General features: G+C 41.2%; 1 protein-coding gene across 1 annotated transcript in view; it reads right to left on the bottom strand.

Annotated features, from left to right (window-relative positions):
- Window positions 1-292: 292 nt before the first annotated feature.
- mthfd1l (methylenetetrahydrofolate dehydrogenase (NADP+ dependent) 1 like) overlaps window positions 293-18,791 on the bottom strand; it is a 31,631-nt gene continuing 13,132 nt past the window's right edge. The window contains exons 20-28 of the mRNA XM_080490640.1: window positions 17,373-17,484; window positions 10,888-11,027; window positions 10,377-10,418; window positions 8,634-8,737; window positions 8,330-8,507; window positions 7,579-7,686; window positions 7,288-7,440; window positions 1,354-1,470; window positions 293-1,094 (exon numbers count right to left, since the gene is read on the bottom strand). Coding sequence (XP_080346766.1) covers window positions 1,381-1,470; window positions 7,288-7,440; window positions 7,579-7,686; window positions 8,330-8,507; window positions 8,634-8,737; window positions 10,377-10,418; window positions 10,888-11,027; window positions 17,373-17,484 — 927 coding nt within the window. The 3' untranslated portion in view covers window positions 293-1,094; window positions 1,354-1,380. The remainder of the gene's footprint in view (window positions 1,095-1,353; window positions 1,471-7,287; window positions 7,441-7,578; window positions 7,687-8,329; window positions 8,508-8,633; window positions 8,738-10,376; window positions 10,419-10,887; window positions 11,028-17,372; window positions 17,485-18,791) is intronic.

Raw genomic sequence — 18,791 nt, 5'->3', positions numbered from 1 at the left:
GCCTGGTGAACACAGAATAACAGACTGAGCAGGTGTGGAATGGCAGCTATGACACATGTGCACACATGTATGCTGGCTCCTTGCTGCAAACCCAAACACTTAATGACAGATGCGACATCCTGCGGTGCAGCCGGGGGGGACCGATCGCCAGCTCACCTCAACAAAATGAAAACAAAGCTGCAGTTGAGATGCAACACGAGGTATTTAAAGACCAAATTGTAGTGTGAAAGTAGCAAGTCTCTCCTGATAAATCCTGACGTAGTGAATATGAAAACACCAACACAGTCAGTATGAGGAGTTTAGTCTGAAGGCACTTTTATTCTGAGAAGCAAAAGCTTGAACAAACAGCCGTTGTCAGTGAGAATGATATGAAATGTCAGAGGATGATAACTTTTGCATCGACTGGTTACAACCGACAGATAAACCTTTACAGATTAAACACTTGGTTACCAAGTCAAACTTTTGAAGGACAACAAACCGTTTAACAGATCAAATAAATGTGAATATTGTTTGGACTTCAGAGTCTCAATTCTATGCATTTCTAAAACATAAATATACGATGTAGAAAAAAACGACAGAAAACCTATTAGCAAAACAATGTAACGTTTTTTTTTTGTGTTATTCATTGAAAGAAAAATCCACCTTGACTTTCTGCAAAGGCAGAAAAGGTTAGTAAACTCAAGCTTGCGTTAATACAGACGCTTTGTGCGTGGACCAGCGGCTAGAATAAATACATGATATTCTCATTTGGCTTAAAAGATTAAAAAAATGTAGCACCATTACTGGAACATCCCAGTTCGCTTTTTCTTCATTGGTGTATTTGAAGGCAGTTTAGTTAAATATAAAAACATAACTTTTATATACAACAGAGCTGCAGCTCCCCGCCTTTGGCTTTTCGGACACGCGTTTAGATAAAGCATAAAACTAATGCTTCGCTCATCTGCTTGCTCCATAACATGCTCGTCTCATGTGGGGAGTGTTTGGGCTGCTGGGAAGAGTGAGTAGAGTAAATAGTGTCCTGCTGGAGGTGAAGAGGGAAGCTGAATGCGATGGTGAACACAGAGAGCCGAGGATCCTGAGAACAGAGCGGGAGACTGGGAAGAAAAAAAAACAACAAAAAAAAAAAACCAGATGACGTTTCGTGTGTACACATATGAGAGGAGAGCGTAGCCCCCGCAGACTGGAGCCTCAGCGCCGAGTGAACGAGGTAGTAAACGGAAAACTCCGGGGATGAAATAATAGCTGGTGTAACAAACAATATTGACAATGACTGCCTCTAAAATATTTATGAAGCTATGATGCCAGCTCCCCGAGACGGGTGGAGAGTGTCTCTGGAAGTGAAGGAGGCGTTACCCAGGAGAATATCTTCGGAGAGCGCGCTCAGAAGAGTCCAGTGATCTCCTCCGTGACCGGGTCGAGGTCGATGTCGTAGAAACAGGGCCGGGTGGGCAGGCCAGGCATTGTACTCATCTGAGGGAGAAGAGAAACAAGACGGAAGACGTCAGGACCTTAAGGCACATTAATAAACAAATATTAATGAAATTCTGAGGAGAAATCTGACCAATAAATGAAAACATGGAAATAGTTTTGTTCTATCGACATTTGAGCTCAAGCCAAGTTAGCAAAAGACTAAATGAAATACTTGAGCAATATGCTTGAATAGCTTTAAAAACCATCCAGAAATGCTTGCCACCTCCATATTTTCTACTACACTGAAGTTTTTTATTTCTTCCTCAGAATAGTTGTATGAATGAATGAGCCAAAAAGGTTGAGCTGACCTTGATTTAAAATCCTGATCATTAACTGGGGACCATATTAAAAGTCATTTCTGTCGTTACCCCCAAGAAGCCTACAGCTAAAGAAAGTTCAACAAAACTTCCACAGCACGTCACAGAACTGACAGACTGAGTATAAATCACTACTGTGCGTCTCCTGTTGTCTTTTATTCTGAGTGAATCTCATAAAAGTGCGAGAGGTGACATAAATGAGAGGGAAGTCAAACTGCATGGAAACTAAAACCCCATATTAAAGCCTTCATCACAACACAGCTGTGCTGCCGGAGACGACAGTCCACTTAAGATTCGGCATCAAAACCTCCGCGGCCCTCAAAAGCTAAATAACTATAATCTCGTCTTGTTTGACTTCGTGTTAGTGGAGGTGAACGCAGTCTTGAAAAAGGATGGCCTTGTTCTCCGTGTGATCAAAACATGGAGGAACAACCGGCTGCTTCACACAGATCAGAGACAAAGTTGATAGGAGACACACACTCAAGCCCACGTGGAGAAAGATTACGGACTTTCACAGAATATGATCAAGATTTAGCCTCAAAAACAGGAAGAGCTGAGGGAGTCGTTCGATTTTCATATTTACACGTCTGTTGCTCGTCAGTTGTGGACGCAAAGTAAACAAAATCTGATTTTAGTGAGCTGAAGAATGATTGTGAACTTAAATAGCTGAATATGATACCTGAAATATTCAATACGGAACATAAATGTTGTGGTTTGTGTGTGTCTGAAAACTGTAATACGGTAACTTTGATCGGGAGACATTTATCATGTAGTGGCACAACGAGGGGTTAAAAGCTTAAAATGTGGTCTTTGATTAAAAAGGTTGAGGTTAAGGTTAAGCTCCGTCCTTAAATGCTGCTCATGTTCACCGTGCACGAAAAAGAAAAAGTCATTCCAAAGAAAGAAATGAAGAAGAGCCATGTGGAACCGTAGTAGACTTTGAACGGAGGCTCACAGGATCATGCTCTGATCACTTCATTCAAACTGAGTAAATACGGATTCAAATACAGACACAAATCCAGTGTTTCCTGGAGAACTTGAAGGAAAAAAAAAAAAAAAACAGGAGTTTGCACAGTTCAGCTGATCAAAGGCAACTATGTGACTTGTAAAACAACGTCCCTCGCTTGAAAGCCTCATCTTCCCCACACCGAGCGGTAAATTATGTCGCTCATTAGACAGGCAGCGGCATTCTTCGCATGCCTGCCTTCTCCTGACCCAGGGGCAGTTTTATGGGCCCATTAGTGGGAATGAGACAGGAGGAAGTGACCGGCCAGCTTCCTGTCTGAGGAAACGCGACTCTGTGGGTAAACCCAGGGACAGAAACGAGGAGTACATGCTTGCACCGTCAGAGCGGACATCAAGCGCTCGCTCTCGGCGTGAGCTGGTCAACGGTGACGCGAGCATCCATCACTACCAGTTCCCTCACAGATGAGTCAGACGATGAGTGCATTTCGAGGAATTCATTAGCGGTGAATCACATAGAGGACATTAACAACAGTTCAGATGGAGAATGACTTCATGCCAGGGACCCACTTTAGTGGTGACATCACAACACCAGCACCGTAACCGCGACGATGTAAAATGAAACTACACCGAGTGGGCTTTTAGCATCGTGACACTCTGCGACACTTGGGGAACTTTATAAAGTCTTTCTATGACAACATTTACATTTGGAGTCATCATGGCGCCTGTGTTCAAGTAACTTGAATAGAATTGGGAGACTGATGGCAATAAGCAGCAGTGTGACGTATTCCAGGTAAGTAAGGATCCCTGCAACGCTTATAATTCACAACCCCAGATCTCAATGCAGTGTTTAGAGGAGCAGAAACAAAGCAGGCGAATGAGTGACACAATCCTGTTTCCATTTAAAAACAAATGATTTTTTTAGGCAACAGAAAAACTGAAATTGAAAATGTTGAACGAGCAACACGATAAGGGCTCGAGTCATCTGTTATTTGTTGGCGCAAAAGTGTAAAGATGGACGTTCAGCCATAGGCTTTATGATTCAATCCGCACCTGAAGATGTGCTTCTGCCATGGGATGAAGGGGGAAGTATAAAGAAAACTTTTTCAGTCACATATAACCTGTGTATGTACATTTTGAAAAGTTCCCATTGAAGCTCATCTGAAAACAGAATTCCATCTCTCGTTTTTCTTACCAAGTTCGTTCACTGCTCCAGTTGCACTACCCGGTAATGTTACTTAACAAATCATGCAGCAATATGCCAGAAATATACAGTCTGCATGTATGTATCCCTCATTTCTCACGGCACAACAGTTCGCTGGAGAATAACTAGGGAATAGACTGAATTCACATAATGAAACAGGATAGTAAATAATAGAAATGAATGCATGACAAACGGCTCCATGTGAAAAACCACTCGACAATAAGACTCGATGTATAGAGCTGGATCTGAGAAAGTTCTCAGGGCTCCTACTTTCATTTCAGTTATCTGATCGACTCAAAAGTTATAGTAAAACTTTGATTCACAAAAAGTGCTTTTATTTTCCCCATCTTTTGTAAAAACTATTCAGCTTCACATTTGCATGATAAAAGATTCTAAAACGTGAACAGAAACTGTCAAAAACTTTTAAAAGCAACAAAAGACGTGCTGTTCTGCAAGTCCTCCTCCTGAGCCTGAGAACAAGTTGGCACTCGCAGAAACCCATAACACTCCGTATCTAAAGTTGGAAACCCCACACAGCCAAATAACTCCCTTCATTATGCCCAAACACAATGTGTCTTTGTTGGGGAAAACCCTGGAGGAGACAATGTAGCAGGGTTTCTTCCCCCCCGACTGGTTTTGGAGAAGAGTCTTAGTCAATAAACAGCACAGTTTCCAAAAAAAAAAAAAAGAGCGAGACATGATGAAACAAACTTAATTACAAATTACAAAAAAAAAAACAACAACAACAACGTGCATGCTATTTCAAAAGCAATGACCCAGTCTAAATTCAAATGTATGAATAAATCTGGAAATGAAAGGGAAATGGCTAATCGGCAGTTTATTGAACGTAGGATACATTTTTTCTTTTATTTCGATTATGTTCATGTCGACATGTTGAATTATTGGCTGTGATAATCTTGTAAAGGATCAGTGGATGAATGCAGTGATGAGATAAAAAACAACAGTTTATTAGGAAGAAAGAAGAGTTTTTAGGTGTATCTGAGCTTTAAACTATGACAGTGACTTGATAGTATTAAAAATGACAAAGGTACCCTTTTCCAATTACTGTGCATCCTGTTAAACACAAGTCTTGTTTTTTTGGACAAACTTTAGGTTGTATACACTTTGTACTTTTCTTTTAGGTACACACTTTGTGTTTTTGTACTTTATTCTTATTTTTTTGTCAATCAACTGTACGATTACATTCAACTCCAGAATAATCACTGATTAAGCATATTTACGAGCTCATCTTATCATGTTTATTGTTTAATTTTATATAGCTGCAGCTACTGCCACTGTACATTGTTTACTATATGAGTCATATTGTACTGCTGCATATTCTCTGTAGTTGAACAAGTTGATGAATGTTTTCATTGTTCACAGATATTGCTCCATGATATTGTGTACCTCTCAGTTCCGAAACACAGCTCAGTTTCTAAATAACAAGTAGCATGAGTGGAATTATTGAAGATAAAACGTTGTTTCCTTTTATTTAATGAGGGATTTGTTTCTCAGACCGGTTCACAGTCGTTTGCACTTTGTTAAACATCAGCTTGTTGTGAGCATGAAGAAGTGATAAAGGGAGTCTGTATGGACATGACATGGTTGGGGTTTAGTGGTGCAGTGAAGAAGCGATATGAATTCTACTGAGATCTATTGTTGTGCTTTCGATCCCTCCCACACATATCTGACGAATGACATCAGCCCCTTCCTGATTCTTCACCCAGTTGAGACCTCCAACCTGCCCTTTTATCGAAACTTCCCCCTACTATTATTGTCAAGAGGAGGGGAAACAACCTCCCAACATTGCAGGTCAAGTGTGAATGGCGAATATGTATATTTAAAGTTTACACGGAGTCTTAGAAAATAAGCACAACAGTACAAAAATGCATTATTATAAATATATTCAGAGAAAAAAACGAAATGGACATAGTCATTTTTATGTGAATATACTTAACATCTCTCACCTTCGATTAAAAAAAAGCAATCTCTATACGTTATTCAAGCAGGACGCCAGATGTCACTGTGGACAAGGTGTCGGGTTCGTCCTGAAAATTTACCTTAAAAGTTCAATGTATGGATCAGTTTGTCAGATAAAGGCTCAGCCCAAGAGTTCAAAGAAGAGTTTGCAGACTCCCTTTGGTTTAGAAGCCAGAGTTCAGGGGTTGTGGAGATGCCAGCAGCTCCGTGGGCCACGGCAGATCAAAGGCAGGTTTTGGAGAGAGGACAGACGCCACACCAAGACACAACTGCCCACTCCCAGCGTGGCCAGCGTTTGACACCTCTGCCTTAGCCTATCAAAGCCGGGCCCTCGGGGCACACTGGTGAAACAGTGGGGAGGCCAAACACTCCGGAAACTCTTTCCCTTCCTGCCCAACCCATCATCAAGCAAGAGGCTCCAGCAGGCAGAGTTTACTTTAACCAGGAATACAGTTGTCAGAGAAGAAACAGGATCCTAACTAATAACAACGTTCAAGGAAGAAGTGGTGAAACGGAGAGAAGGAAGGGCGAGGAGACATGAATGAACAGTTAATGAAACGTCAGGAAGATCTTACTGGAGCGGCGCACGACATCAAAACTAATGTTGCTGCAGTTGTTCTCACTAAGACCTCACAGGCCTTTAAATGTTTCCAGTAAATAAAATAAAATTTCACTTTCTCCACAACTGGAAATATTAATGTCTGAATTGATTATGGCATTGAACAAAAATACGGGCACTAGGTAGCCATTATTAACTACCCAGATGTAAACAATGAAACACACGTTTGTGCAAGTTAATTATTCAACCAACACTGATTCTCCTCTTCATTGTCATGTACAGTGACAATGCCACAATTCTTTTAATTAAACTGATGTTCTTCACAATGGCAGAAAGTGAAATAATGAGGTCTGCTTCCTCATTACACTAATGTCCATATAAGTTTTGCTCTTCAGCTCAATGTGTGTCGCCCAGGGGCCATTTCATGATTTCTTTCTGTACTGTATGCCGTTTATTGCAACATGGTCAATGCTTTGTATACAGTCGTTGAATACTAGCACAGCTGAAGTAGGATACTCAATTAATTAAGATTACAATATTCACATATAAGCAGTGAGGCGATGTTTGTGTTCTGCATTCAGCCCATCCCTGGTGAACAGTGGGCCGTGTGGTGGCCAGGGATGAATCAGAGTCACAAACCCTCCCTCTGTCACAAGACCAACACTAATCTTTGCCCATTATTTTCTATCAAATCTTGGCAGTCTGGCAAATTACTTCTAAAGTACTCTGTCAGCAAGCATTTAGACTCATATCCTGAAGTGAATGTTTTGGCGTGACTGTTCCCGATCACATACCGTTCCCACAAGTGGGTAGATGAAGCCTGCCCCGACGCTAGCGCGGACATCTCTGATGGGCAAAACAAATCCAGTTGGTGCCCCCTTCTTGTCAGGCATGTGGGACAGTGACAAGTGGGTCTTTGCCATGCAGATGGGCAATGAGCCATAACCCTGGTGCAGAGAGGAAAGAAAGGATCTTATATATGTATTCAAAGCTGGGGAGAAAATAAGAAATATAGGGAAGAATAGATAAAGAAGTGTCTTGTCAGTGTGCGACTCAGGTTTGGATCACAGCAGCAGTGATGTCACCTGTTGATTGTAGTAATCTATCTTGGCCTTGGCCTCGAGAGAGAGATCTATGTCGTCAGCTCCATACACTCTCTGGGCTATTGTTCTGATCTTTTCCACGATTGGCATCTACAGGAAAGACAGCGCATCAGTGACAGGAGGATACACACAAACACCGCTTTCAAAGCAAACAAGAGGGACTCAGATTTGGAGCAGGTCCACATCAGTGTGACATTAGAACTAACCGAATGAATAAGTTAAGAAAATTGACTCTTGCTCTGTTGCTCTTACTGCAGCTCTATTACAGGCACACATAATGCCAAGACAGATTGTTTGAACGTTACACATCCTTCTGGTTTACCTGGTTATGTTCCCAGAGTTTGTTTAATCATCTTTCCTTCATTTTGTGGTACTGAACGTAACCTTCCACTTTAGACGCATTTTATTGGGCTTATTTGCATTTATTGAGTCAGCGCCTATTGTAAATCTACTCTCGCTATGAAGGAACAGGCATTCTATGAATAGAGTCACAAACAGTGTAACACAATCAGTTAATTTAAGTCACAACTTCCTCAACTCTAACTCAAATCAGCTGATGTTTTTTTACTTCGAGATACTCAACATAACGTGAATGTCACTGACTGAAGACCAAACAGATGAAATTTACTGTGCGTCAATGACAAAAAGGCACCAGATAGTTTGAGCGTAATTCAATGCGCAGCTACAGTATATTGGGCTGAAAAGACATTCAATCTGAAGTAACAACACAAACCTCGCTGTGGTACAAGAACTGGAAGTTGCTGGGCTTGCTGGCAGCCTGATTCACAGCCTGTGCCAACGCTACAGAACCACGTCCACCCTGTGCCCAGTGGTGACACGGCACAGCATCAAACGCTCCGCACTCTTTGGCTATCTGACAAACGAGGTCGATCTCTGCTTGGGTATCTGTCCTGAGGGATCACACAATGACACAAAGTTACCACTGTTCTGTAGCCATGGTGGTGAATCAGTGGCGAAGACGAGGAGAAATCTTTTCATTCTCACACACTTAATTATTGTCAAGGTCTTCATCTTACTTGAAAGCATTGAGTGCCACCAAAACTGGTACCCCAAACTGCTGCGCAATCTGGATCTGTTTTTTAAGATTGCTACGACATCCACCTGCAACTAGGCCCAGATTCTAAAAGAGAAACAGACAAAATCAATCAAGTTTAAATTGGAATATAAAAAGAAAAGCATGCAGAAAATGTATGGTTGTTTGTGCACCTAAATGAAATAATCATCATCATGACCTGTAAGGCCACCTTTAGTCTTTTTTTTCTTTCAAAATAAGCAAATTAGGTAATAGATGTGTAGCAGGTTGCCGCTATAAATGAGTTACATACTTCACTGCTTGATTATGTGCATTAAAACATGATGAGGCAGTTCAGTCATAATAATGTTGGCCCTTGTTCTACATCACTGAGATCCCCTTCTTTTACTTTCCTATTAGATCTAATTATTATGTGTGAATTGACTTTGATCATACACAGGCGACTGTGGTATAGGAGTAATAAAAATTCAAAGAAAAAGAAAATATACTATATATATATATATATAACACTCTGTGTTTACAATGTTTGGGTTTAGTCAAGAGCAGGTCTAGCATCCTGCTGTGCATATCTACTCATTCATTAAATATCTTTGTGTACTTTACAATGTGAACAATGCACATAAACAGCTGACTGAAGCTATACATAGTTAGTCCAAAGTAATCCGATCTTGCGCCATGTGTGTTTCGATGCATGTGTGTTCGTGCAGCCACAGGCTGGGAGAAGTAAGGCCATATAGGTCCCATAAATTCATTTCCCTGGCTCTGTTTTCCAGAGTTCTTCTGGTTCTTATTACAGGCCTCACAATTAACTTATACTGCTTCATTATTTACTCAGCTGAACCTGCCTGAGTGACCAGTGATTCCAGCCAGATATGGATGAACCTCCGCTCACACACACACACACGCACACACACACACACACACACCAAAAAGAATCCTACCTCCAGTCTGCAAAAGCCCACATTCCCAGAAACCACATGCAAATGTTTTATCTGCACTTTTGATCAAATAAGTGCCCATAACCATGTTAGTGCACGTCGTATTTATGCATTATGGGGGAGAATGACTTGTTACTGGGAATCCAGCTGGAACCAAATAGCACATTAATGCAATACAACATGAAACTTCCTTTAGTGCGTCACACAAATCTCCACCAATGGTGTCAAATAATGTTTCATTTCCCAAGTTTTTATTGGGACGTATCCCACACATGACCTAAAGGACACACTTAAGATAGAGGATATGATATCTAATATTGTGTGGGCTGTGCCGCCCTAAATTGTGCGCAGTAAGTAATCTCTATGAAGTCAGAGTCACTCTGAAGGCCGCAGGTTGTGATACACACTAAAGACATGTCTCTGTACAGGATGTCGTTTCACCATCCACAATCATCCAAGGCTGATCTCTCTAAGGCACATGATGCCGGCACATGGCCAAATAGAGTTATGGTGACGAGCACATGAATGTTCAATGATGGCCGTCTCACACTGCCCAATGAGTTTAAGCAGCTTCAATTTACCAGAAAACATCCTGACCTTTATGAGTGAACGTGACCGGCTAATTACTTTAGCTTGATTGGAAGTCATCTCACTTTCCATCGTCTCTTCAGTCAAACATGTCTCCATGTTCATATCATCTCCTTCATGTATTGTTTTAGAACAGTGGCTGTGTCATTTCCTCTGTGTGTTGGTTTTGGAGAAAAGTATACATTTTAAGAGGCTCATACCTCATCGACGTATTCTCTGGGAAGAGGGGCACCAGCCGACACCTAAAATATAACACAACAATTAATGGCACATTTCAGTTTCACGGCACATTCTGCATTTATTATGAATGTATTTATTTATAATTTGTTCTGAAAAAAACCAAAAAAACCATACTCAATGTGAAATGTATTTGTTATTTTTGCTCTATAGCCTGTACTGTATATTACTGTAGGTATCTGAATAGGGTTGTGACAGTTCAGCTTATAATGACGCGTTAATGAATTGGTTTAACTGTACAAGACAGTACTGTTCCAAGAAATTCCCACAAAAATAAACAAATAAATTCCTTGTAATTATGTAAGATTGCCAATTCATTTATTTTCATGGAGTAACAGTATTTCTTTCTGTGGCCAATAAGCGCTCAGGCAGGTAGGTAAAGGTTAGCACACTAACTGCATCAGAAAAGCGTCAAGTGAAAAACAACCGGCACAAAGAGGGTGTTTGTGGTACGTTCCGTTCCCGTGAGCTTACATGTGGGCCGCCCCCGTGCATCTTCAGTGCTCGAACAGTTGCAACCAGCACCACCACGTTGGGTCTTAAACCTGAAGCACGACACTTGATGTTGAAGAATTTCTCCATCCCGATGTCCGCTCCAAAACCGGCTTCAGTCACTGCCAGAAAAAACACACCGATTTTTTTCAAGACTTTGAAGTGTAAACAGATGGCGGTTAAGGAAAGAGATGTTTGCAGTAATCTTAAGCTACAGCAGCACTGGGCAGAGTTGTTAGAAGTCATTTTTCCTCATCCTTGCAATAAACTCTTTCCATTCATAGGCACTGACCCAATAAGTTATCTACATTCATCACTTGTTAAAAATCAGTTGAATGTTTATTACCATGTGTTTCCACATTTGACCCCATATCAACTGTACACACATGTCAAAGCTTGAGCAGCCATATCCAGCAGTCGTGGGACAGAGAGGTGAATCTGTTTTCCGTCTGAACAGTAATGGAAGGGCTCTCAAACAGACAGACGGCCTCTGATATGGACAGCCATAAACACAGGCTTCTTGAACCGGCTCCAACCAAAGCAAATAATCCACCTGGCATGAAGGCCTTGTTAAGATAAGGTTTCCTGTTACTGGTTTTGTGCGTGCATGTGTTTGGGTGTGCGAGAGTGTGCTTTCCCACTTTAGCAAGGCAAATATTAGAAGGCCATAACAAGAGTTTTAGAGAAGCTCTGAGATGAATTTTACCACTTGCTTGTTTAATGAGATTTAAAATGCACGTATTCTCAAGTTTAACTTTGCGGGAACAGGACAGAAGAGGAAATGAAGAACTGCTTGCAAGCCATTAAGAGGTGAGCTTCCAAGAGGATTTCGGTGTGAAATCTGCTGGAGTTTGTCCAAACAATGTCCGTATGCTTTATGACAAATAACTAATGAGAAAGAAGCAGCAGCACTGTGATTGTAATCATTCATTTTCACGTGTGTAATGTTTGATTTAAAATATTTTCCTTTGTGGCTCGGATAGAGATGAGCAATATGAAACTTTCCTCCCATGGTCGATCATCTTGAGATGTTCAGACAACAGAGTGATTCACTTAATCAGGTTAAGAGCTTAAGCGAATAAATACGTCACAATTTGTAGTTTTGAACTGCCAGTATTGCAGAAGAATTTGGTTTGGCTCCCAAGCTTCATGAACTCTATGCGACCACCAAGAAGGACCATTAAAGTCTTTAAGTGCAGCATGGCTCGCCGTCAGTCACAAGAATAAAGTTTATTTTTCATTTTCTCCCACAGGTCCATTATTAAGCGTCGGAGTCGGTCCATACGACATCGTGTTTACAAGTCATACATGAGAAACAGCTGAACACTGCATTTTGTTTGCTCTAGTGTGGACCATCTGAACACATTTATGAAAGTAAACCAGATTCAAATGTTATTTACATGATGACTAAGTGTGACCAAAATTAACAAGCAACAGATGTGCCATGGGAAAATAGTTAGAACTCTTGCCTCATCGTGTCAATATCTCAGGTTAAAGTCGAGGTTGCGCTTGGGGGCCGTTTCTGTGTGGAGTTTGCAGGTTTTCCCTGTGCATGCATGGGTTTCCTCTGGCTACTCCAGTTTCCTCCCGACAGTCCAAAAACATGCAATGGGTTTGAAAGTAAGTATGTGATTGCCTGTCTCTCTGTGCGACTTGTCCAGGGCGTATCCCATGTTCACCCGTAGTCCCCCTGGATCTGCTTCAGCGCTGTGGATATACCAGTTGTTGAGAGGCACTGCAGCCAATAAGAGCTTAGCAGGGGCGAGGGCACGGTGTACCCTAGACAGGTCGCCAGTCCATCACAAGGCTCTAACGTCTACAAATATGACTTTTTTTTCATCAGACAGCTCATCAGGTACTTTGCTGTTGTTCCAGGATTTGCACGTTTTCTCAACAAACCATTGGAATTAATAATATACATAAGGAGGCTAATTATGCAGCAGAAATCCGTCTCATGACACTTAAGGCTGATAAAAATCAAATATAACATAAAACACACTTTGGCATTTCCAAGAATATTTACAGGGTGTAAAAGACTGGAGTTGCATAAGAACCAGGAATGATCCACGGAGAGAGGCTGAGGAGGTGGTTTGTTTTAACAGCCAGGATTTATTATCTGTATTACCATGTTGTTATTCTAACTATCAACTTTAAAGCTGGAGCCCACCAGAGCCTCAGTTGTGACCACAACTTGGGGAACAGCTCACAATGCTGCAGAATGAAAACAACCACAGGCCACCTTTCAGTGGACCTCCCTCCGCCTTCGCCTGAATTTACAAGCCAATCCTGCACAACTGATTCCCATGGGGGCGGACCTACACCGCTGCCTGGTACATGTGTTTCTGTGTGTGGACAAGCCTGCACAATGACAACCAGCTGACCCCTTTAACATTTAATGTCTGTAAAAGGATAAGGGAGGCACGTGACGCAGAAGCATGCGAGGGTGACAAATGCAATTGATGTAATAAATTGTATGTGTATGTATACAGTGCAAATTTTATAGATAGCAGTTAATGTGTCAGAGCGCTGAGACTGACACACCAATCTATTAAACTGTAGACGATAAAGCTCAGTAGGTTCAGTTCCAAAATAAATTTACAATGAAGATTCAAACAGGTTGTGACATAATAACACATAGATTTGAGTTGTGGATTGTAGCTTTAAATGTTTGTACTGAATGAGACAACACCACCAGTGAGTGTTTAAGACAGGTTCATTGAGGAGGAAAGATAAAAGAAGAGGAAACATAAAAGAAAAAACACGAGGAGCGTAATTAAATCAGTGAGATGTAAATGTCTTCAACGAGAAGAAAAAAGAAAGCAAATGCAAAAGGAAACTACTTTAATAATAAAGGACAAATAAGCTTCTAGAAAAAGAAACTATTGATTTAAAACAGAAACAATCGCTCTGGGGGACCAAACTGCATCATGCCTCCTTTTTAAAGAGTCATTTTACTTAAAGAGCACAAGAATGTGATCATTTCTCACAAAGTGAAAAAAGGATACACATAGCATGGCTGTCTAATCCGGCAGAGCATATTGAGAGCGGAAAGAATGACAGCGTGAGAGACAGCTTGTGTGTAACAACAGCAAATATGACAGGCTTCCCATCGCGCAGCAGAGTGACCCCAGAGGATGTCGCAAGGAAACACTCGTGAGCTTCCTGTTCTGTGTGACAACCCTGAACTGTCCTGAGTGCAAGAGGGGAACAGGGGGTCAATGTTGTGAGGAGAGCTGGAGAGGGAAAACTGGATGGTGACACTGCCACTCAAAAGGAAAGGAATCATCATCCCTGTCAATAAAAACTGACAGAAACTGTGGGCTGTATCAACACAACCATAGTTCCTCTTAGAACGAGTTACATTGTATTTGGGACTCGGAGAGACTTGTGTAAAACAGAAGGGCCAAACACAGTTATAAGCTATTACAACCCCCCCCACCGACCGACCCAGCCCCCCCGAAATAAAATAAACAAACACCTCTCATTCTCAATAATTAAAACAACTACTTTTTTCTATATTGCAGCATTTCATCCAGTTTACCATCGTTATTTAGAAGAAAATTTGAAAAGATGCTCAAGTTACCAAACAGTCAATTTAACTGATATTGTTCTAAAAGGAAGATTAAAGGATTATTCTGGACTTTATATAACATGATCTCAGTAAAATAATTCCTATGAATAATTTACAAATCATGTTTGATCTAAATAACAAGGAAATCTCCCCATTCCTTTATCACTACTTGTGAATACATGCTACAATACAACAGCGCCACTTTTCACCAAATGAAGGCTCAACTGTAATTAACTATACCGTTTTTGATACGTTTTTACAAGCCATTTTCCTAAAGACCAAAACAAAACTTTAATTAAAGAGGTACATTTTTCTCAAGCAGGGAATCAAACAGTTGGTCGGCATCGGGGGATTATTTGGATTCAGTGCTCCACATTCTTAATGATATTAAAGTTACACACATCTGGTATGAGGAGTTCATCGTCCAACCCGTCCAGACTCGAAAGTGATTTGAAATAAACCACAAGAAGTTGAGATGAGCATGATGGAGCTTGGCTCATTATTATCCCCCCCAAGTTCACAGAAAGTTCAAGAGCAACTCTCTGCCACACCGTAGGAGAGAATTAAAGTGAACTGAAAATACAACTGCAATAACAAAACGGGCCTCTGTTTTGTTATTGCAGTTGTATTTTCAAATAAAATAATATATCTAAACGCAAAAATGCATCAGTGGCCGATGTGGCTTGAATACACCTGTGGTTTAACCCTTTATTGGGCAAGTGATCATATTTGTGCATTTGTCCTGTTTCTATCAAACTAAAAGTTATCCATTGACTGCTGCTGGTATTGTTTTGTCCCCCTCCTCTGGCAAAGCATCTTTTTCTGCCCATCAGTTCAACTGATTGATGGATTTAACTTGAAAATAAGGTTAGCTTACAACGGCATGCATGTGGAAACGCAACATTTATCACCTGAAGTGAAACGCAGTGTGCAGGTGAACATGACACATTTTCTAACCATTCTTCAAATTAAATGTCACATCTATCACCCTTAACTGTGACTTTGGAGTCCTTTTCAAAATAGTCTATAAAATGAAATAGAAATGATTGGTACCAATGAATGTTGGGACAAAGGTTATGTTTTTGTCCGCGTGTATTCATGTATTGGTTTGTATGTATGTATGAATATATTTTACCAACCTGTCGCAAAAACTACTAACCAAATTGCATTAAATCTTCAGGGATGATTTGTCATCATCCAAGGACCAATCCATTAGATTTTAGGATTGAACAGCTCCTGGAGAGGTAAGATGTTTCCTCTGTTGTCGACACACTGCTAACTCCGCTCCGGACCTCGCAGCTAATATCTCGGTTCGGCAAGTATCCAGAAACACCGGTGTCCGCACATTGACCCAGGCAGTGGTTCATCTGTGTGCCCCCGCTCAGTGATGTTGCTATCTGACAGGCTAGTTAGCATTGATATGAGCTAACGGCTAGCATGCCATCGATGCTAACTCGGTTGCACAAACAAATGTTCCTGTTCTAGTATAATTTGGGGAAAGTGGCAGGGAGTCACTGCAGAGGGGCTGAAAAGTCAAACGTCGCTCCAGAGCCACAGATGGTATTTGGAAGAATTTAATATGAAGGGTAAAAACAACTTAATTCTTATTCCTTTTATTATTTCCAAGATGATTCAGATTCTGGTCTGTGCTCAAACAATGCCAGGATTAATTGAATCTTATGTGCCGACTGTAAGAAACACATTATTTGATGTTCTACATTTGTTGAACAACTCTTTGAAACAACTCGATGTTTTCAAACTGAGCAATGAACAGATTACTGATGTAATTTGTGTTTATTGTCGGTCACCATTTTACAGCTAGATCAGTCACAGCTGGTGTGTCCTGCTGTTGGACTCTACAGCACAAGATTACACAAAGGGTGATGGCTCTGTCAGCCAGTGTATGCAGAAATGTGTATTTTCTTGACTTCCCTGTGTGTTTCTACACACAACAGAAGCACGCATTTCGCAGAAAATAGGAAGACACGGGGAGTGCGATTAAGCAAGAGAGGATGCATCATCCCAGCTGCCGGCAGAGGAAAAAGGTGGGAGGCCAGGAGCAAGTTCCTGGAATACCTGAGGGTCAGGTAACAAGCACACAGACAGGGAAGGGAGGGAACAAGACTGACGGATGGAAAAGCAGTGGGATGGACAAGGAGAGAAGGTATAACACACACAAGCCTCCCTGCTTCTCTGCTCCATGTTGTGAAACCCAATGCGCTGCCCACACGTTTCCCCCTCACTCACACTTGACAGCCTGGGTAAATGTTGTGTATGGCAACCTTTTCCTGTTAACTGAAGCCGATACGCAGAAAACATGTGTCATAAACACATAAATACAAGCCTTCAGGAAATTTGCATGTACATCAAATGCACCTGGCAAAAACCCCACCGACGCACACTTGCATTCCACACATATTTCTGCAGCCAAAGTAAATGAAGACAGAAAGAGAGCAAGCCGGGCAGATAGACAGATAAAAATGGAAATACGCAAGTATGCTTTGACGTTGGAGGGATTAGTGTGGTTTACTCTAAAGCATTCCAGGGGCTCTTAAGATTATCAATCTGCTTCCTTCCTCTCTCCTGTCTTTTTTTTTTTACATAATTTTTGAACAGTTTCTTAGAAAATCTCACAGGAGCAATTCATGAGAGCAACATCATCGTCTACCACAGGACAAGAGCCAGAACCAGAACTAAGATGAATGTAGGCTAAAGGTTGCAACAGCAGGACAGAAAGCTGGAGTTCAGCAGTGGAGTAAACTGTAATATATAGTTTAATCTCCCGTGCTACACATCTGGGACTCCTCGACACGAAAGCATAGATCTTTGTGTCAGTCATCCCCAATGGTTTTGTGGTTTTGTGGAAGATCTGTATTCATCGACCGTGTCCTCTTACCCACAAAGCCGTCCCGTCCAACCAACTTCAAAGCCAGCTTGTCTGCCAAGACCGAGGAGTTGCCATGGGCAATATTGGCGAAGGGCCCGGCGTGGACAAACACTGGTGTACCCTGCAACAATTAAGAGGGGCACACAAACATGCAGGAGCTGTTTAGAAAGCAGCGTAAGCCACAGCAACTCATCGGACCAAGTTTAAATAATGATTAAACACTCCTTTTAGACTAAATTCAACATCTTTCAGTCAAGTTTCTAGGATGACTATATCGGAGTGTGGATGCACTTGGCTGGTACTGTCTTTGTCTAAGCAGTAGGCACACGTCAAGAGGTACTTGAGGGACATCCCAGCCTGACTGTGGGCCAGGTCTTTCTTCCTGTGGTGACTTGGATTACTCCCTCCAGGCTAAAAGCACTCACAAACTTAAAGCAGCACTTCAGATTCTAAGTTTTCCATTTTCTGCTAGAGTTCAACTAGTTTGAAACAACTAGCTGAGTACAGTCAACAACAAAGAAAAGACTACAAAATACAATAAACGTTCCCCAGTCAACAAAACTCTTGATTATCAAATCAACTTGAGAAATAGATGCAAATGTAATAGTTGTGCGTCTTTCAAGGCATTATTGTAGAGTTTGAAAACTGATGAAGAGCTCTTTTTCAACAATCTACAAAATAATAGTATATAAAGTTTTTTGTTTGTTGTTGGTTTTTTTTCATGAAACTTTTATGATCACACAGTTATCATACAGCTTCGGTACAAGCAGACACATGATCCGTAAAAGCGCTGCATAATTCAGACCTAGTTTGCAACGTGCTTATCCAAGGACCTACATGAGAGAATAGCTAACCGAGGCTCAACACTACAAGATTGAAATCCTTTTGGTGCACTCGAGACTTTTCTAACTTAAATGGCCGTTTTACAAACGGGTAAAGAAAAAAGTTGGTTAAAGCCAGCAGACCTATTGTTACACTGAATGTGAATTGCTTGAGAGAGGAAAAAGGAAGGATGGGAAGGCCTTGTATGATTTTCTAAGCTTTTGTTTGCATACCTCTCCCTCTGCCTGCATAAACAGCCTCCCCTCTAAGGAGTAAATCAGCTATTTAACAAGCATCTGAGAAAAGCACCCAGTGGCTGTGTAAACTAGATTAAACTGGAGCTACTTTTACTGCATCGGGGACACAAGAACAGAGTGGAAAACAAAAAGAGAAGGGATGTAAAAAAAATGTGATGTATTGATTCGTCACAGTTATATAGCAAAAAAACAAATCCTATGATCGACAACTCCATAATTAGATAGGAAGTCTGTGAACGTCAAACATTTAGTGGATTTCCATGTGCGTTTCAAACCTTTGAACTTCACCTAACAAAGTTCGTGGTTTGTGTTTTTTCCCACATCTGTGAGCAAGAGATGCATCTGCCAG

The sequence above is a fragment of the Lipophrys pholis genome, assembly GCF_963383615.2.
Source record: "Lipophrys pholis genome assembly, chromosome: 21".
Classification (NCBI taxonomy): Eukaryota; Metazoa; Chordata; class Actinopteri; order Blenniiformes; family Blenniidae; genus Lipophrys; species Lipophrys pholis.
This window is presented reverse-complemented; position numbering and strand designations above follow the sequence as displayed.